Raw genomic sequence first — 21,689 nt, 5'->3', positions numbered from 1 at the left:
CATTTTAACTTTCTGCTCTGATAATTTCACAATCGATAATTATGAAGTTCTAAGTTCTAAGAACCCGCTTATTCAACTGGAAACTGGGTAAAGTCCAAGGAACAGGTGCATTGTAGAAATAATATCTATGAATGAATATAGAATCTGTGTAAAAACAGTCAGCACCATAAATCTGACAGCAAATGTATAATATGACAAGCTCAAGAGTCACATTAGGCCTTTGCTTCTATTCTTGGGGATTACTGTGGGTAGAATGTGTAAGTACAAGATGCCAAAGAGTGTGGCTGAAACTCTCCTGTTCCAGGAGCAACTGGAGGAAAGCAGTGAGGTGAGCTTCTTAGATCTAAGGGGACGAGGAAATCTTCAGATAAAAAGGAAAAATGCAAAGACAGCATCCAGTCCTGGAAACAGCAAGCATGTCTCTCAGACCACCAGCCTGTCTTCAAAGTGTGAAGAAGCCCTTCAGTCAACTCCTTTTAACTTCATTTATACGCAAAGATTTAAGTCCTTTTTACTCTTTCTGGTTCCAAAGAACAAGCATCTCTGCCTCCATCTATTTCTCTTTGTAGACCCTGAATCCAGGAATAACCATGTATCTTTAGGATGTTTCATGAAATATTTGTAATTTTAAGCCAAACTTTAACTCAAAATTTAGCTCAAAATTTTTTTTAAAAATTCAACTCTTTTTATATTGGCTTACTGCTCAGAGAAAAAGTGTGAATAAGAGTGGGTATGAACCAGAAAACCCAAAAGCAAGCACCCATTTGTATGATTAAGAGATCATTATTTACCAGCCTCACTGTAGATAAGAATAGTTGTAAAATTTGATGACAGACCAATGTCAACCAACCAGAAGAGTGTTTCAATTTTTGATCATGTCTTTTTTAGTAATGTAGAATTTAATCTTCTCATATTGTTCTACAAGTATTTCTAAGAGAAGAGTCTGAACAGTTTAGGCAAGCATACCTAAAAATAAAATATAAATTAAATGGGTGCCCAACCAGCATGTTCTAAACAACATTATCTGGATGATAAGAAACTTTCATTAATATTAATTATCTTCTAGATTAAAACGAATTTCACATCCAGTGACTCAGAGGCTGAGGCAGGAGGATTACAAGTTTCAGGCAAGCCTTGCAATCTAGAGAGACCCTGTTTTAAAATAAAAAGGGTTGGGGATGTAGCTCAGAGGTAGAGCACCACTGGGTACAATCCCCAGTATCACAAAAAAGATTTAAAAAAAAAAAAACAAAAAAGGTTCATATCCCTACCTCCTTCGCATCATCAGAATTCTAGATTGCTCTACAAGTGCTAAGAGGTGAGATGATATAAGAAAAACCAGTCATAACTGAAAGAGAAACGACAATGTTTTAACTTGAAAACTGACCAAGGCCTGACTGTATTGTCTCACCACATCCAAGCTGCACTCTTACTGCACCATTGCAAATGGAAACATATTTACTCCTTATTACCAAGGCCAAATGGAGACCCTTTTACAAACCTAAACACTGAAAAACCTACTGAGCAAAGACCCACCTCATTTCATCCTCAGTGAAAATAATACCAAACCTTATGTGTGTCCTGAAATTAAAACAGCTGCTTTCTAGATTAAAGAAAAAAAAAAAAAAAAACAAGAACGAAACCCTCCTCTAATAAGAATTCCCAAGAGTACCAAACTGTTAGTATTAATTAAATGTGTATATCACATTCTCATTAAAGGGGGGAAAAAAACTCACCCATAAGCAACTCCTGCTATAGTGCACTTCTTAAACTGCATTACATTGCATGTCAGAGTCCCAGTTTTGTCAGAAAATATGTATTTAACCTAAAAAAAAGTTAAAATTTCTCATTAATGTTACAAATTTTTTAGAGGGGAAAAAAATCCCTTTATATTTTTAAATTAACTTTGTTACATTGTAGGGGTACAATGAACATTATTAACTGACTAGTTCTTGCACACACATCAGAGAGGACATTCAACTTTTTAAAAATATTTTAGCAATAAATTATTTCACATGTTGGTATTAAAAACTATCTAAATATTCAAAATACTATGGGCAGAGAGAAATATGCCTGAGTATGGTCTGATTTTTCATTAGAGAGTATCACTACTGTACTGGGATGTCTGTCAACATTTCTCAAAATAACAACCAACTGTAGAATTCATGATAGCTTGTGCAATTAATTCCATACAACATCTGAACTGGTAACAAAAAGAAAAATTCTGTCCTGCATACTATTTAAATACTAAGATTTTGGAAGTGGTGATGATATAAGAAAACAAAATCTCAGGCAGCTAGCTTACATGAGTGGATTAACAGATACACACATGCAGTTGTATGCCATAAGGTCTTTTAGTCACCAAGGGACCACAAATATGATGGTGATACCACCAGATTATATTGCCTAGTGAGACACAGACATCAGTATGTGTAAGTACATTCTATGTTGTTTGCACAATGACAAAAATCAGCTAACAATGCATTTTTCAGAATGCATCTCTATTAAGCCATGTATTGTATGACTTATGAAATGTAAACGTAAAATTCCTATTTGACTAAACTCACACAACTTGAGTTTTCCCTTCCTTTCTAGTTGAAAGTTATGAACAATTTTGCAATTCTAACATTTTCTGTACTCATCAGGCTACAAGTTGAGGACATGCCTAGGTTTGTGCAGTACTTTATCTTGAACACAGAATCCGCTTTAAATAGTGTTGAAAACTTCACTTACTGAAAATGAAGATGGTTAGACGTGTACTAAAAATGTCCCTATGTGGATTATTCAAATATTGGAAAATTAGGAGTTGTTACCTCATCTGAAGTTGTCCCATACGACAGGAATTATACCAAATCTGACTTCTGATTCAACACTTACTTGGCCAAGTTCCTCATTCAGATTAGATGTTCGAGCCATAGCAGCAGTATCTGTGGGTTCATAGTGCATGTCAAGATCCTTAAAAAATAAACAGAAATGAATACAACTAGTTATAAGGCATTGGGTTGACATTTAAAAGAAAGCAGTGTTGTGACGGTGACAGCTCCTTTAGGAGTTGTCCTTTGTAGAGTTGCTTCGTCTCCCTTTGCATTCTAAATTCTACAAGAACGCCAGGCCTACGTGATGTAGATGTTAACTGCTAAATAATCTTTCTTCCGATTTACAAAACCCAGAACATCTCCAGACTTTTGGATAACATCAGAATGTGTTAGGCCCCTCCTTATTCTTTAGTCCTTGAGCACAGACTAACACAAACACTGCCTATATGACCTCCTTGAATTTCTTCCCTAATCTTGCTTATCTTTGAAGACAGAAGACCTTGTAGGCCAGAAGTCCATCTTCAGGTGGGCTAAGGAAAACCAGTTGGATCTAATAAGGTGGCTACCAGAGTGACCAACCAACAACCTCTAACTTCACTATAATCCTATCTGCATGCTAAATGATACACCCCCAGTGCCATGACAGTTGACAGTTGCCACGGTAGTCTCCAGAAAGAAACATAAAAGGAGTGAAAAATGGTGTCACTCGAATTTCCAGAAAATCTCTAGTTGTTCCCAGAAAAAAATATAAAATAACCATGAATATTCATACCCATTATTAGCATATCCCTGATTTCTTTTACCCTTAATTTCTCTTACCCCATATCTATCACCTCCAGCCCCAAACAGATCTATAAACGGATCTGTGAGCATTTTTCTCTGCATCCCCATTCTTTGCCAAAGAAAACCCTTCCTTCATTGCTCAACTGGAGCTTGGTCCATTTATTGATTCTGTGATTCTGAGAAGGAAAAAGGACACCATTTGGGATCAAAAACTAATGACATTAGGGCAGACAGAGATACACGGTAGTTAAGAGTATGTCTCTGGAATCAGGCAATCTAGGTTGGCTGTCATTTGGTTGGTTTCAGTAAAGGTGACCTATTGTAAAGACTAAATAAGATAACAAATGAAATGTGTTCCCTGGAGTGTCTGACACTAGGTAGGTGCTTAATGACATGAGAAAGAAAAGGGCAACTAAAGGTTGCTCAAATAATTAGGTCGTCAACCCCCTGGGAAAATTGTCCAAGAGATTCTACCTGGTTGTACCTTTTGGGCTGTTTTGTATTCAGCATACTTGAAAGCCAAGCAAATGTACCTCTCAAAAGCCAAAAGAACTTATCTGTTCTTGCCTTGTGCCTAGAAGTCATGAGGTTTGACTCTAATAGCCAACAAAATTAATATTTTCTAGAGTGGAAAAGTTTGTCAATAAGTCAGAGTTGTGGTTTAATGATTTTACACATCAAATGAAAAGGCCAGACTCTAAATCAAAACAGATCTCTCTCAGATCTGTGTTCTGAACTGATCAGCATCACTTCTGGAAGAGGCTATTGAGTTTTATGTGCCATATTTTAAGAGAGACATGAGCCAACCAGGCTATATTTAGAGAAGAGGGAAGAGTGGTCAGAATGGAGAGTAATCTGGAAACTTCATGAAACAAAGAGCAATCAAAGGAGGTGGGGATGTTTATTTAGGGAGAAAACGATATGGCAGAAGAGCAAGAATGGAAGCTGAGTTCAAATATCTTAGAAGGCTATCATTCAGAAATAAAATAAAATGTTTTCACACAGATTCACTGGGCAGAAGCAGAATCAAAGGAAGATGATTACAAATCTCATTTCTATACAAGGAAAAAGCTGCCTTGTAAGGGAAGAGTGGAAAACAAGTCTTCCATCTCCAGTATTCCATCCATCAGGGATGTTACAAAATATCTGTATATAAGAAATGTGGTTTAAAAGCCTAAGCCTGTTGTGTTCCTCCAACACTAAGCTTATATAATTATTTGAAGTCAATATTATTTTTGAAAGTCCAAATAAAAAATAACAAATTGATTGACTAGTCATTTGACCTTCATAGTGAATTACCTTATAATATCTGAATGAGAACCCTTCAGTAAGTTTCAATTATATTTGGACACATTACAAAATTCTTCAGCAATGTAATCCTTGTATGAGGACAGCTATGTCAGCAGCTCATTTCAGATGTCTATGTGACACTGATCTCCAACCAAGGAATTAAGAGACTGACACTTACCACAAGAAGACAGTGAGCAGTTGCAATAGTATCATAGGCTGAATTTTAAAAAATCCCAATATTGTCAATATAGAAAGGCTTTAAATGATTTAAGAAACAAAAATAACAACACAAATTCTCAAAATAAAGAAAATCAAACTTTCTGATGGATTTAATATAGATCAATTAATTTAAACTTTGATAATCTAAACCTGAAAGTATGATAATGTTTATTAATTTTTTTAGAAAACATATATCTAATACATTTTACCAATAATTATAAAAATTTAAGAAAGTAATTAAGAAGAAAAGTTCATGCTGAGATTGTTAACAGTGTGGAAAAATAAACTGTAAATGTGAATAAACATGAGACATGATCTGGTTGTTACCAATAGCAAACTCAACATCATTTGTAGAGTACTTGATTGTTTATGAAGTTCTTTGCTATGTCAAGAGACTCCTTGATATATATAGCCACAGGGAGATGTAGGTAAAGCATGTTTTATCATCCCTATGTGAGTGGCCAAGAAAATAAACTTGAAAGAAGTCAAGGGACTAGGCAAAGTTTGCATATGTAGCAAATTATAATACTAGAACTATAATCCAGATATTTATTAATTCCAATCTCATGGTCTCCTTCCTTTTCAACCACTAAATAGGTTTCCTGAATTAGAGAACCATTTTTTTTTCTCAAGATACCTAGTTTATAAACATGCATACTTTTGAGAAGAGGGGATTTTGTTAAAATTACATCAGGCTCAAAAATATTATCTTGTAGTCAATAAAAGGTAGGTGTAATTAAGATTTTCTTTCTCCTGGGGAGATGAAAAAATCTTATCATAAGAAAACAAAATGTATTGTTATTGTACAATAATAACTCATATTTACCCAGTTTATGAAGTATGCCTGGGTGAATTTCACCACCTCTAATGTAACCAACAAGCTGATTGGAATGAGATTGTTGAAAAGGATGATGAAGGTCAAGAAATTCAGTCCAAAATTATTAGCACCACCATCTGTTGGGAGAGATGAGAAGAATAATTTACAGATTTATTTTATTTACACTGATAAAAATTTAGCATAGTAAGAATGTTCCATATTATACAAGCCTATGTGGATAATTTGGGAGGAACATTTTGCTGACAACATGTCCTGATTCTCAAATACATCCTTCAAGATGGAATTACACTACAGTTGGTCCTCCATATCTGAAGGCTCTGAGGGAATGAAAGAACACAAACTGTCTATATATGTGCATACTGCTTTCATTGTCATTATTCCCTAAACAATATAGTATAACACTTATTTGCATAGCATATACATTGTATTATGTATTATAAGTAATGCAGAGATTTAAGTATATGGGAGAATGTGCATAGGTTACATGCCAAGTCTATGCCATTCTATATAGAAGAGACTTGAGCATCTGTGGATTTTGGCATCCTTGCTCTGTCCTGGAACTAATCACTCATGGAAACTGAGGGATAACTGTACTTCTATTTGATATGCTGTTAATTCTATTAAGAGCTGCATAGTGGTACTAAAGTGTGAAAGAACTACTAAGTACTGCAAATCATGTTTTACAAGTCCAGAGAAGACAGAGGTTTGTAAAATTTCAATTGCATAGAATGACTTCATATGAATTCAAAAAGCATTTTCAATTTAAAGCACACTTTTAAAAAGCAAGCAAGTAAACAAAATAGTGGCAGCAAAACCAATTCCAACTGTAGGAGTATTATTCATTCATAGGTAAATTATACTCTTTCTTCTATCCTCCTATCTTCTCTCTCTCTCTCTCTCTCTCTCTCTCTCTCTCTCTCTCTCTCTCTCTCTTACTAAGGATTGAAGTCAGAGGTACTTCACCACACATTCCAAGCTTTTTTAATTTAATTTTATTTTTTGAGACAGAGCCTTGTTGAGTTGATTGGGGCCTTACTAAGTTGCAAGCTTGCTTTGAACTTGGGATCCTCCTGTCTCAGCTTCCTGAGCCACTGGGAGAATAGACATGTACCTGACCTCTTCCTTCTCAATAAGGAAAGTGAAACAGGTATCCCAGACAAATTGCAAAGAATATGAAAAAAAACAAACTGATGATAATAGTAACACTTTTCATGTTAAAATAATAAACCAGGGAGTATAAAAATGACTTGGAAGAGCTGCAAAGTTAAATAAATGTAATAAAAAGCAGATTTTTAAAAATCAGTTTTTGCAATAAGACTTTACTAGAATTAGTTTTCACACTTGGAAATTAAGTATTTACCAAATGGAAATGCAAACCCACTTCCTAGAAATACCCAGGGGTGGCACATTAATACCACAACCACACAAGGATGTATGCTCCACAGAGAATCTAACAGCACTTTCCCCTGGTCAAGGTGAGCATTAACATAGGACTCTCTGTATTACTGAGATCAAATGCAAGTGCATTCAATTAAAACATTTTTTAAGGTATGTAAACTACTTTATAATAAAACATGCATGCATGTGAGAACACACACACACACAACCTTCTTTCTGTATCAGATAGTTAACTATTTTTAAAAAATAGCTTTTATTTATGAATATCATGTTAAGGGCTATATTTACTGAACGTTTTCTACTACTAAGGATTGTTTATTGTGTTTTCAAGGATTTTGAAATTTAGAGATCCTAAAATTTTGTGTACTTTTATTGGATACCACATTGAAAGATAAACATTAAATGTCAAATTATCTTGACAACAAGGTCTTCTTTTTAGAAACAGGAAATTCCATAAAATCCAGATCAACTGTGAAACAATCACATGTTAATAAAAGTAAAAAAGTGCAGTCACAACATCATTGCTTACAGTTTAGATTGAGATACCAGTCTCTTCCAGAGTGCCTTCGATTCCAAATGGCTGAGCCCACGGAACAGATAAGAGACATGGCAATTAAGATACAAAACAAAATCAATATTTGTACATTTGTAATCCGTTCCACATTGGAGAGCTTAAGTGGCGGACTCGTTGAATTCTGTAAAAAAAACCAAGATGAATAGTTAAAAAAAATGTACACAGTTTTAGTGACATGTACTTGACATGTGATGAGGATGACAACATGAGTCACAAGTCAGTATCAAGAGGTATGTGTATATATAAATTATGCAAAACCCATGCCAGGTAGGACAGGTGTCAATGGTTAGGTACCTCTTTTTCCCAAGGCTACTATACTTTCCAAACCTGTTTTCTATGAAATAATATTTCTTTAACAGACATTGTGGCAGGTGAGATGCACTTGGCTATAAGGTACTGCAGAAACATCTAGTTAGAGTGTCTGCTCAAGAAAGGAGAAGACAAGACCTATGCACCTACATCCAGACACCTGGAAACTCTTAACTATGAAGGCAACATTTGAAGAATCTCTCATCTTCAAATTTCTGGTGGCATTTGTAATTGTTTTCCTGAGCATAGCAGCAATGCAGGTAGCCCTGATTATAAAAGATAACAAAGGAGAGTTTCCTTTCAAATTATTTATGCTAGATCTGTACTAACTAAGGAATCCGTAGGACAGTATAAAACAAGTATAAAGCAGAATAGCTAAGGATGAAAGAATTAAGAACAGTTCCACTTGCCTGTTAATAACATCTTTGTGCCTGTACAATGTACAAAGATATTAGCCTTTAAGGGTAGATTTTCACTTGGTATTTAAAAGTGAGTTTCCCATACCCATGGAACCACTGAACACAGATGGTATCATGATGCAGAGAAGGAGCACTCGCAGGCAAGTGTAAACATTGGTGCTAGGATGAAAGCTGATGGCAAAAATAGCCTTACATAAAAATGCTATAAAAATGGCAATTCGATTCACACTTTTCTTTAAATTACATGAAAAATTAAAATTTAAAGTATAATGATTGCATTAAAATAAAATTAGAAGACACATACTTTAATGCAGAGCACTCACTGTTACTGACAACGTAAATGATCACCAATGATCAGAAAATGCTGCCAGCAGATCACACATCTAACCATTCATGCACCAGGTGATCTCTGGTGAAATTTCCAGTGTTCCTGTGTACAGAGTCCTTCTCACAGGGAGGGGATTTAAAGGCCCCACACATCCTGGAGGGCCAGACTCTGGATATGTGGGGTGGGGCTCAGAAATCTGGGACAGATGGTCTGCTCTGTTTGGAGTACTGCACTGAGAGCTACAAGTGATGTATTTCCAAAAGACTGAGGCTCCAGATATTTCATAGATAAAAATCTCACCTGCATCAGCTTGGTGTCATGTCCAGTGTAGACAACTATTCCATGAACCCACTGAGTATTTCTCAACTGAGCACCTCGAAGAAGAATCTGATCTGCTCCCAGAGGAACAGTGCTAGGACAGAGTATACTGACATTAGAAATGACATTTTCTAAAATGCTTAAGAACTGCACAGTCACAGTTCACCATATAGTCACTATATGTTATTTTAATAATATATTTTAATAACTCTTCTCACATTTGCTTTATTTCTAGAAAGCAAGTAATTTTCCCACCAAAGAGAATTATTGTTTTAGACATGAATAGTGGCTGGGAAAGTAACTATTGACTGTTGGGAAATAGCTGTTACTCCTCCTTAATATCCTACTAGCCAAGTCCTATAATATTTTTATCTCCTATGGACTGAATTGTGCACCCCCCCCCCCGATTCTGGCTTCATATTCCTATGCTGAAGTTCTAACCCCCTAATATGATGTTTTTTGGGAGTTGGCAACTTCAGGAGTTAATTAGATTTTTTAAAATGTACAAGGGTGGGATCTTCATGTTGAGATCACTGCCGTTTTAAGAAGAGATACCAGACAGCTTTCTGTCTTTCTACCAAGTGAAGACACAGTGAGAAGACATCTTTTACTGACAAAAAGAAAACCCTCATCAGAATCAAACCACACTACTATCCTGATCTCAGATTTCCAACACTCAGAATGGTGAGAAAAAAACTTCTCCTGGGAAAGCTACCTAGTCTGTGTATACTGTTATAGCAGCCTGAGCAAACTAATATGCTATCCCAAAGAGAAGACAGTGTTTTGGAATTCAGAGGCTAATTCTTAAGTCTATTTATGACTTTTCCTAAATTAATACGTTGATTTAGTTTCCTGAAATGTTTGGAAATGGTGGACTAAGAGAACTGCAGCAGACCACCCAACATACACCCACACATCAAATTAAAAATAGCTTTACGTATAATAGAGGTTCAAATTCTGTCTCTCTTGTCTGTCTGTCTGTCTGTCTGTCTCTCTCTCTCTCTCTCTCTCTCTCTGACACACACACACAATAAAATGAATACACAGATCTCACTGTATGTAGCACTGCCATATCTCCCCCACAGAGACAGATCCCTGTACTTAAACTTCCAGGTTATTTATTTTATAGTACCTGAAGATCAATTCTCTAAGAACTGCAAATACATTTTCAAGAAATGATAAGCATTTTTTTTTTGTATTTTATTTAAAGACGGGGTCTCACTAAGTTGCTTAGCACCTTGATTTTGCTGAGGCTGACTTTGAACTTGTGATCCTCCTGTCTCAGCCTCCAGAGCCGCTGGGATTTATGGGCATGTGCCCAGCAAATGGTAAGCATTTTGAAGTTATTCATCTCCTGTAATTTAAGCCACATTTTCATGAATAAAACTCAAGTTGGGTCACTTGTGGGTTTTCTGTAAGGCCACTCTCTAAGGAAAGTTATTAAGTGATACAAACTTATATACAAGGATACAGCACTATCACAGATATGTTGGGCTACTTGATGGAAATTTAATATACAAAGTTAATGGCTCAAGGGTTTCTATGATCTAGTTTTCATTTTAATAAGGAAAAAAAAAGCAAAAACAAATGTTATGGTTTGGATATGAGATGTCCCCCAAAGCTCATGTGTGGGACAATGCAGGAGGGTTCAGAGGAGAAATGACTGGGTTATGACAGCTGTAACCCAATCAGCGAATTAATCCCCTGATGGGACTAGTTGAGTTGTAATGAAGTTGGGTATGGTGTGGCTGGAGCATTGGGGGTGTGAGCATCATGTGAGCTGCTTCCCTCCACCACTCTCTTCCTCCATGATGTTCAGTCTCATCTTGAGCCCCAAGTACTGAAGCCAGCTGCCTATAGACTGAGACCTCTGAAATTGTGAGCCCCCAAATAAACTTTTCCTCCTCTTTAAAATTGTTCTTATGGGGTATTTTAGTCACAGCAGTGAAAAAGCTCAATAAAACAGCAAAAAAACTCAAACATAAAAATATAAAAAAATTTTAAAAAGAAAGAAGGAAACAATCTCCCCCCTCCCCCCCCAAAATCTACAGAGAACACAGAATGTTTGTTAACGAAAGCTTCATGTGACTAAGGCCTTCATGCTCTATCTAGTAAGCTCAGAGGCCAGCAGCGGCTTGGGTCTTAGATATTTTTTCAGGACCGCTACAAATTCTCTGGCTTAGGTGAAATCAATCGAGATGAGTGGGTGAGAACAACAATCAGGTGAATCCTTATTAATACAGAGTGCATTTTAATTTAAAGAAAGGAAAACCAACCATAACTTTCATTCTCTAGGTACAAAGGCGTGCCTTTTGGACCCAACTGTATGGGTCCAGAACTCAAGATCCTCCTGTCTCAGTCTCCCGAGTTGCTGGGATTACAGGCACGCACCACCATGCCCCCAACTGTATGGGTCCGGAAGGAATGCTACTTTAGTCCATTTTGTGTGACTAGTTAAAAAAAAAATACTCAAGACTGGGTATAAGAAAATATTTTTATTTTAACCTACGGTTTTGAAGGTTGAAAAATCCAAGATTAGGTGACCACATCTGGCAAGAGCTTCATGCTGTGTCAAAACATGGCAGATAGCATCACATGGGGGGAGTACCAGTGACACAGAGCTGTGTGAAAGGAGCCAAACACATGGGATGGCCTCACTGTATAACAACTTGTCCTTGCCATGACTAACCCTGTGATATGGGCATTAATCCTTCTGAGGGTGGAGCCCCCAGGACCTAGTTACCTCCCCCTTGGTCCCATCACCTCTCAATACCATTACATTGGGGTATTATGACACATAAACTTTTGGGAGATAAATCATATTGAAACCACAGCAGAAGAGCCCTTCTTGGATATGTCTCAAAATTTGGGGTACACTTGAGAGTTGGGAGGGACCTTGGGCTTATAGCAGGTTTCCATGAAGTTCTGGAGAAGCTGCTGGACTATTCTCTAGGTAACACAGGTACCCACTATTCCTCACTTATTCCAACAGGGCATAATGTAGGAACTGTCACTCAGAATTTGTGGTCTGGATTGACTGGAAATAGGTACAAACTGTTAAAAAAGCAAAATGTACTACTTTTTAATTACAAGGAGTTAAGAATAATTTGTTTTCATCACAGCTGAAATTCAAAGCTTCTGGCATTAGACCATGACCCTCATCCTTAAAGGAATCAAAGTATACTCATTCATTCCAAAGGGTCTCCAGATCTCTGGGTAATCACAGTCAAAATCAAATGTGCTAAAGGTCTTTAAGATCTACTTCTACATATCATATAAAACAAAACATGCTATTATATAAATTCTATCTGTATCCTAAATCTTGGCACCATCACACAAAATTTCTCCTTGACAGCATGAATTTGCTTGGCATCAATTTGAAGGGGAACTGATAAGAAATGGAAGCTGGCCAGTTAGGAATGTCACACTAAAGAAACATTACTTGTATAAACGGCAAAAGCTATCATTAGTATATAACCATATGTTCAGGGAAAGATAACTTGGGTTAAAAATTTTAAACAACAATTACTCTGATGGTTGCAGACAAGCTCTTGGTAGATCTGAATACTTCAAATGTCTTTTAAGGTTCCAATCTCTATATATTGCAATCACAAGATGATGAAAGCACCAATAACATTTTCCCAGGTTGGTGGATTGAATCAGTGCATCTAGTTTACATTTAGTTGGCCTCGACAAATGCCTGGTAGATAAGGTATACTGTGGAGTTCTACCCCATTCTTTATTCCCCTTTGCAAAAAAAAAAAAAAAAAAAAAAAAAAAAAAAAAAAAAAAAACCCTTGAAAAAGAAGTGCATTTGTGATTCTCAACTCCTTCTATGATCTCAAACACAAGCTCATAGGTTCCACCTGTTCCAGTCAAGTTCAATAATGTCCACTAGCTAAACCCAACTGATTATATATATTCAGCTTCCCTCAACCTGACCATCAGTAACATCTGACTTGATTTTGTGCTTTGCTCTCTACCTTGGTACAGTTTCCTCTTGCTCTGTCTTTTCACCCTATAAGTGGTCTCAGTCTCTTTCACTAGTCCTTCCTTTTTTTTTTTTTAATCAACCTCACCCCTACCCTACTCCCATTCTGGGGGTTGATCCCAGGGCCTCATGCATAGTAGGAAAGTACTCTACTACTGAGTCATATCCCAGCTTTGCAACCTCTTGATATTAGACAGTCCTAGGAGAGTCCTTGGATCTTTCAATTTTTCTGCTTAGACCCTTTCACTCTCAATGGTTTTTCCCAGTCACATGGCTTTATGTATCTCTGCCAACTTCTCCCAATTTATTTCATTCAAGACATCTATCCCAAACTTTATATATATATATATATTTTTTTTTTTCAATTGTCTCTTGGACATCTCTGTTTGGACGTCACAAACAGTCCAAAACCAAACTGCTGATCTTCCTCCCTCAAAACCTTTCAGTGGATTCCCATTTCATTCTGAATCCACCCCCACAATGACCTACAAAGCCTCCTATAATATGGCCCACTATTTGCTATTGGATTTTCTTCTATTACTGTCTTCCTTGATCACACCATTCCAACCACAATGGCCTAACATTCCCAAATTTCTCCAAGTACTTTCCCTCTTTAAGATCATGTAATAATATAACTAAAACCTTGCACTATTTCTTTTGTTTGGAATCCTCTCCTTCCAAATCTTCATATGGCTAAGTTCCTCACCTCCTACTCATCATTGTTCAAATGTTACCTTCTCAATGAGGCTGACTGCAACCATCCTGATTCCCTCCCACCTTCTCCCACTCTCTTATGACATCTTTTGCAAAGCCTTTATTGCTCTTTAATAGAGGCAGACTTTTCTTACTTGCCGTGTCATTGTTTGTCAGTCTGCCCTTCCCCTTACTATGAGAAAGTAATCTCACAAGATGTTATGGTCTAAATATTTGTATGCCCCCAATATTTATAAGTTGAAACCTAATCCCGAGTACAGTGATATCAGGAGGTGTGGTCTTAAGGTGATTAGATCATGAAAGCTCTGCCTTCGTGAAGGGGATTTGAGCCCTCGTAGGGAAGTCCTGAGGGCCTCCACCATCTGAGGACATACAGCCAGTGCCATCAATGAGAAACATGTCCTCATCTGACACCAAGTCTGCTGGTACCTTGGTCTTGGATTTTCCAGCCTCCAGAATGGCAAGCAATATATTTTTGTTGTTTATAAACTGTCCAATCTAAGGTATTTTGTTATAGTGGCCCGAATGAACTTAGACACTAGGGCAGGAGTACTTATTTGCATTATTCATTGGTGCCTTAATATCTGTAAATGGCCTAACACTCTAGGTGCATAAGAAATATCGGTTGAATGAATGATGGAAGAGGTAGAGAAGTGGTAGGAAAGAGGAGAGGAGAAAGAGATAGGAAGCAAGGAAAAACAAAAGATGTTACATATGATGACATGGTTTAGCAAAGTGCATGTGAGGGCTGGGAGTATAGCTCAGTGGTACAGCACTTGCCCAACATTCATAAAACCCTGGGTTCAATCCACAGCACACCTCCTTCCCCCAGAAATTAAAAAAAAAAAAAAAAACATATAAAAAACTAGGGCTGAGGTTGTGGCTCAGCAGTAGAGCGCTCACCTAGGACATGCGAGGCCCTGGGTTTGATACTCAGCATCACATAAAAATAAATAAATAAAGGTACTGTATCCAACGACAATATAAAAAAAAATTACACAGAGAAGGAAACAAATCACCCAGTACAATAAACACCTTAGGGATACAGTCTGAACTCCCCAAGGCATCCAGAGGTCACAGGAAAGGATCCAGGTCATGAATACTGGCTAGTTAAGCCCATAACACGTATTCTGGTCAAAGGACAAGCCACAGGTTATTTACCCTCAGAAGAATCTGCCAGGAATGTGGAATATCCCTGAAAACTTCCAACTGCCAGATTGGCAGGAACCCTGGGAAAGCCTATACCACATGAATAGGGTTAAGATCCAACATTTTTATAAGACTTGGGCTGGAAAACAGACTTTCTTAAAAAAAAGGTTTTAAGTATTCAAACTTAGAGCAGAGGAAAATAATAGGTACCCAGAATCGGAAAACATTCAACAACACAAGAAAATGCAGCAAATGTGCTTTTACATACCCATGGCCATCAAGCCTTATATTTCCCACAAAATCGTAGAGATGTCTGTTTGGACTCTCACACTCAATTTTGCCAGAAATTCTCATCAAACTGTCAATGTCTTTGATATCGGAGGTTGCTGGTAAGCCCTGTTTAAAATTTTTTAAATAAGCAAAGAGGATGTTAAGTAAGTTGTGTTTGGCTGGGGGATTCATCCAAGTCTTAGGACTGTCTTATGAACAATTCTCTCCCATTACACAATACTCTGTCAAATCACAGTTTAGGGTTACCTTCTTTCCCAACTTGAGCACGGTTTTTAGCACAAGATTAGGGCAGCTTTTGTGAAAGTACTAAAGTATAAACTAGTCTACAAAAATATTTTGAAGCCTCCAAGGAGAAATTTCTTTCCTAAAGTGAAATTAATGTTTAGCACTATACAATCTCAGTCTGCTGAAACTGACTTTTGTTTCCTGCTAGGATGGTATGAAAAGGAACTGTAGCAATCTAAGCTAATATTAAACCACAAGGTGAGTGAGTTTCAGAATAACAAAGAAAGCTGCAGCTTTTCAATATGGCAAAGCCAAATAATAATTTGGGCCAGTTGGGTAGGAAAAATAAATAAGCTGCCACATGTCAAAGCACTTAGAACCACTATGATTATTATTACCCAAGTGTTGGCTATTACATAAAATATATTACAAATAGTACTTACATGATGAACTATATTTAATCAGTGAGTGAATCTGAATATTCCATTTACTTAACACTGGTTTATGAAACCTCAATGAGCAAGTGGTACTTGGACAGAATTACCTCCCCTCAAGACAGTAATACTAAGAAAGAAGCTTTTCATTCCATGTACTAAAACAGGAATAAGTCCATGAATCTATATCAGAACTTACCTGTCTAATTTTCAAGTTTGTTTCACCATCTAGGTTGGATGTCTCAATGTAGCACATGGCCTGGGGCTCACTGTTGTTTAGAATTGAGAAGCACAAAAAGATTTAGTGGGAGAAAGAAAGCAGAATATTTACATGTTCAGACTCACCAAAGCCTTCTGTTCTAGGCAAAGCTAGAGTCACCTAGCTTCTAGGTGATTTTTCATTCCAACAGCAAGATGCTGTGAGGCAGAACCCATGCATGACAAATCATGGCTCAGCTTTCCAGCCAGAAGGACCCCAAAGCAATTTCCTGACAACACTCACTAATGGCCTTCAAGATAATGAAATGAGTAGATCTGTCACGTTATTTTTAAATTGTTCATCCATATAGACACAACACAGACTGTATCTGAAATGTAAAGTAGTTTGTGCCCAGATTTATCTTTAGTTCAGAAATATCAAGGAAGATTTCATGTTCATGGCCCACATGTAAATTGGTTAAGCAAAGTAGCTGATTAGAAAATTCCAGATTGCTACTTCTATAAGCTTGCAATTTTTTTCACCTTTTAGTTATAATAATAAATAGTATCATACGGAGCATATCATATTAAAAATTTAAGCCTCCTTTTAAAAGCTACATGGACAGATTTTACAATAAAAGTGGACAATATTTTTCTGCCTCTATTTTTTCCTCCCTCTTCAAAGTGCTTCAGAGATAACTGAGAAAGGAAAAGACAAAACTAAAATTGGCCAATTTGGCCTTATTGCTCTTTGTCTTAAACCTAAAAGAACCACTTTCTGAGTCCCCAACAAAGTGTTTCAGTGAAGTCTGGCGTGCAGTGGCCTAAGAGCTTTGTTCTTCAGTTTTACTGCAGATGCTATATCCCTGCAGTAAAAGCTATGTTCCCCTCCCATGATACTTTACTGCCCAGCAACAATAGACATGTGAGTTGGTTGTGCAGCTGGACAATCTGATCCTCAACTCTATGGAAAACCGTTCTGAATTCCAATCTCAGTAGCATACATTAAAAGCCTAAATTGCTGTCAGGTAAGCAGTTACGAATATAATTTCTTATGAGTGTGTGCAAAGCTTCCAAAGAAAGAAATTTGCAAGTCACACACACCTGGAATTTTCTAATCAACTTCCAATTTGTACATGTGCAAAAAGAAACTATTCCACAATTTCATAGCCTAAAGATTTGTGGAAACTACTTAAACACATGGACATTAATCCAATATTTGACAGACTCATTTTAAAGTAACTGCAAGTTTTCCCTATGGGGTCATTCAAAAAGGCTACTCCTTTTTCCCAACTGGAGAAGTCTTCCAATGTTTATATTTTCTATCAATTATTCAAAACTTTACTTCTTAAATCACTGTCACAATAGTAATTTGGTCCTAGCAACTGCTTCAAATTTGTGACTTACTTATATATCCATTTGGAACATTAAATGATTTATGAAATTATAAAACACATCTTTTGATAGAAGAATGATCACAAACAATGCTAAATGACAACACTGATTCTACATTCTGGTGATAAGATGCATTGAAATTTACTGATGATACACTTATCAAAGGCCAGTCTCAGAATGAGTGAGAATAACATTCTATTTTTTTTTCTCACAAAACAGATTTTCCAAGACTTTAAATAGCTAAGAAGTTATGAAGCTTAAATGGATGATTTCATTTGAAGTGGGGCAAATAAATATGCATCCAAAGTCAGAACATTCTTAATAACCACTGAAGACAGCTGTGAGGAAAGCAATTCTTAACAGTGCTGTGAAAAGGCAGCGAGAAGTCAGGAATCATGCCAGATCAGAAACACTTCAGCAAATACGATCACATCCAAAACACAAACTACAGTCAGAGAGGCAAAGCAGGCGTCTTGATTAGTAAGTGGAAATGAAACAAGATGCAAATCACAATACAGACACTAGGAGACGGCTGAAGTTTATCACAGGAACGTGCACATTGTCACGAGTTACAAGTGGGATTAAAAACTGGTCCCAAAGCATGCGGTACAAAAGGTACAACATCCAGCTTTGTGCAGGGGGTCCTCTGTAAACCCTATTTAAACCCAAATTACAGTCATAATCACTACAGGTATTCTATGGAACTTTTAGAAAATTTCGAATATGAGAAATAAGAACGTATTTAAGAAATACAATCAATTTTCCATGGCTATTTCAGGAAAAGCTTAACACTGTTCAAAACAATATATTGGCGAGGTAGTAAGTTAAGCTTCTGTATTGAGGCATGTTGTTAAATATGGCTATTATTAATGATGCATAGGAAATTAAAATCTACCTTCACTGCATGTCTCTTGGACTCCTATCAATAACAATAGGAGTTAAATTGGCCTAGTTGAGGCACAGACATCTTCCAGTATGGTATTCATAAAATGCTTTTAAAACATCTGTGAAATGTCCATCACCAAGAATATAAAAAAGTTAATTTAAAAGAAAGAGACACAGAACTCAAGCATATTTGGGCGCAACTGTTCTCTGGTTTAGGGTGAGGACCCTCTTACACATATCCTGTACAACTCAGTGGCTCTAACCTTGAGGACAGACTGATGAGATCTGCTGGGAGATGTTCCCCATTGGTCACTTTCACTATTTCCCCTACTGCCACCTACATGTCCCAGTTTAAAATAATTAAAGTGGGGGAAAAATGAATAACAGAGAAGAAAAAAACAAACAAATGGACAAAAGAGACAGAGGTTTGAAATTATTATAGAAAATAATACATGTTAATAAAAATGTCTAATGCCAATTTTTTCAAAACTTATTTTGATCAGGTCTGAAAGCATAAGAAAACATTTAATAAGGATTACTTATTTGCTTTTAAAACCAAATTTCAATTTTTAATGCAAAAACTTCCAATTTTTAAAGTTTACATATAAGCATTTCTTAACAAATTGAATAAAAACACTTCATATAAAGAGCTACTCTAACTTATAGATCTTACTTTACCTAATTCCTTAATCTCATTCCTTCTGCTGTAGATCTCATACTATCCAAAAAGCAAAGAAATCATTGTGGAAGTTATTTTTTAGGTTTTGAAAAGCAAAGCATACTATACTAGCTTCCTCCAACCCCAACACACTAAAAAAAAAAAAAGAAAAGAAAAAAGAAAAACTTTGTTAAAAATACTAATTCAAAAATATTTTTAAAGTTAATTGTATAAGTATTGTATTACCTTTAATGCAAAAAAGCAAAGATATGGGTTTTAGGAAATTAGAAGGTTTAATTGTAGCATTTGGAGTTATCTAATAACAAAGTCTAGGTAATACATTGTGGTTTTGGGCAGTGGTGGGGCGGGGGAATGTAGGGAGGAGTTTAAGCCTTTGAAACGAGAGAAACATTTTCAGGGAGGGCATGAAATAGACATACTAAGAATATATTTGGACTTGAATTTAGCTTGAGTTATTTTACTCTATTTTATACTTTCTCAATGCATAAATGTATTATACTAAAATTTCAGTTTCTCCATTTCAAAAGTGAAACACAGTTAACTTTCAGCCATGTTCATGCCTTTTTTCAAACTAATTCACAGAAGATGCACTATAATTAAAAATGAAAAACATTTAGAAATATTATAAGCAATTGTTTATTCTTACTGCTTAACAGTGCCCACTTGCTGGTGAAAATCAGCATGTACTTATTTTGACAGTGGACAGTGTTACATAGTAAAGATAATCAGGAATATCTCAACTTTGACTTAGTCACTGAAGTAGCTAAATGTAAAACAATGTCGAAATTTCTCTTTCTATTAAATGATAAAAACTATAACCTAATTGTTAAGGTTAATGTAGTCTCAAAGAGCTACATAAGTAAACCAACATGCCAGCTGAAAGGTGGTATTGTGATTCTGAGGAGAAATGTTTGCTTGGTAGCACAACCTTTATATTACTAAATAACCAAAAGCAATGGATCAGATAATCTGTTAAAAATATGATAATCTTTGGAGGAAAAACATAAAAGCTATTTTGATCTACTAATATTGATAGCCACTAGGAAATATTTTCAATGTTTAGAAAACAAATTCTATAAAAATGCTCTAAAGTTTTAAAAATAAAGGTTAAATAGCCTTTATCTGAAATGACTGGGACCAGGAGTGTTTCAGATTTCAGAGTTTTTCACATTTTGAAATATTTGCATAGAATTTTCCATTGAGCATCCAACTGTACAAGCACAGAGCTTGCTGAGGCGCTTCTGGGACTGCATTAAGAAAGATGACAAATGTTTTTTTAAAAAATTTCAAGTTAGAATTAAAGTCAGGGCAGGATAGTCTGGCAGACAAAAATAAATACTGTACATGAATGGCTCAGCACATATGATTCTAGCGTAATGTCTTGAAGAGTTTAATCAGGAAAACATCAGTACTTTCTTAATTGCTAGAAGACTTCACCATCACTTTGATCTTTCTTATATACATATAATATCTAGATGGCCAATCATTACCACATTTATTATTTAATAACCATTAAATGTACATCATTCTATTAGGTACTCTGAAAGTTCATCAATTAAAAAAAAAAAGAATTGGGGAACATCAGGGCTTGATCACTTAGTCTGTCTTCCTCTATGTGAAAAGATGAGACTATGTAGTTTGTTCAGAATCACCAAGCCAGGAAAAGGATTCTGGTTTTCTGACTCCTAAGTAGAGCTCCTTTTAACACCCAATATTACTCAGAACCTGAGACAATGGCAAGGAAATCACCCTTAAGTTTGCTATCATATGGCCAAGTGTAGACAGAAAGCTTTACTTCAGTTTTAGAAATTTTACCTCTACAAATAGTTGTAAGCAAAGAAAAGTAAGAACAGAAAGGCTGATTTTAAAAAAATCCATATTAATTTTTCTGAAAACAAAAACCCATCTGTATGTGGCACAAAAAGTAACTGACTATAAAATATGGAAATAGAACCACCCCTAGCTTTTTCAACTACCTATAGACTTACTTCTGTAAATATCTGGGTAATTCTTCTTGCTCAAGTTTCACTAGCCTGTCATAAACCCAATCACTTTGAATCATGACCTGATTAAATAGGTTTTGAAAAAAGAACACTCCATATTTACATATGGATATTACAAATAAAACTGTCCAAGGAAATGATGATAAACAACCTCTAAAACAGTAAAAACATTTCTACTTAATTTATATTAGGACTAGTTTTACAGTTTTTAAACATAAAACCATTTGAAAATCACATTCTTTGAAGGGTAACTGCCATATGTTCTGAATACTAATTTATGACTATCTTAAATACGAGTATAACAAAAATTGTCTAAACTCAGTAACAGAAAGAGTTTAAGAGAAAGAGCAAGTACTTAATTTTTGGTTGGAAGAGGGTGGCATTTTGAAAGGTGTGATGGCAAAAAAAAAGAAATCATTCATCCATTTTCTTG

The 21,689-nt window shown here is 36.0% G+C and overlaps 1 protein-coding gene across 2 annotated transcripts in view; it reads right to left on the bottom strand.

Moving 5' to 3' along the window:
* Atp8a1 (ATPase phospholipid transporting 8A1) overlaps positions 1 to 21,689 on the bottom strand; it is a 214,804-nt gene that overhangs the window by 137,524 nt on the left and 55,591 nt on the right. For both annotated transcript variants that reach the window (XM_026386651.2, XM_077803452.1), the window contains exons 7-14: positions 18,838 to 18,911; positions 16,296 to 16,365; positions 15,415 to 15,542; positions 9,275 to 9,386; positions 7,874 to 8,039; positions 5,935 to 6,062; positions 2,878 to 2,955; positions 1,737 to 1,825 (exon numbers count right to left, since the gene is read on the bottom strand). In XM_026386651.2, the coding sequence (XP_026242436.1) occupies positions 1,737 to 1,825; positions 2,878 to 2,955; positions 5,935 to 6,062; positions 7,874 to 8,039; positions 9,275 to 9,386; positions 15,415 to 15,542; positions 16,296 to 16,365; positions 18,838 to 18,911 (845 nt within the window). The remainder of the gene's footprint in view (positions 1 to 1,736; positions 1,826 to 2,877; positions 2,956 to 5,934; positions 6,063 to 7,873; positions 8,040 to 9,274; positions 9,387 to 15,414; positions 15,543 to 16,295; positions 16,366 to 18,837; positions 18,912 to 21,689) is intronic.

Source organism: Urocitellus parryii, chromosome 10 (assembly GCF_045843805.1).
Source record: "Urocitellus parryii isolate mUroPar1 chromosome 10, mUroPar1.hap1, whole genome shotgun sequence".
Taxonomy (NCBI): Eukaryota; Metazoa; Chordata; class Mammalia; order Rodentia; family Sciuridae; genus Urocitellus; species Urocitellus parryii.
The sequence above is the reverse complement of the archived record's forward strand: the minus strand, read 5'-3'. Positions and strand labels throughout refer to the sequence as shown.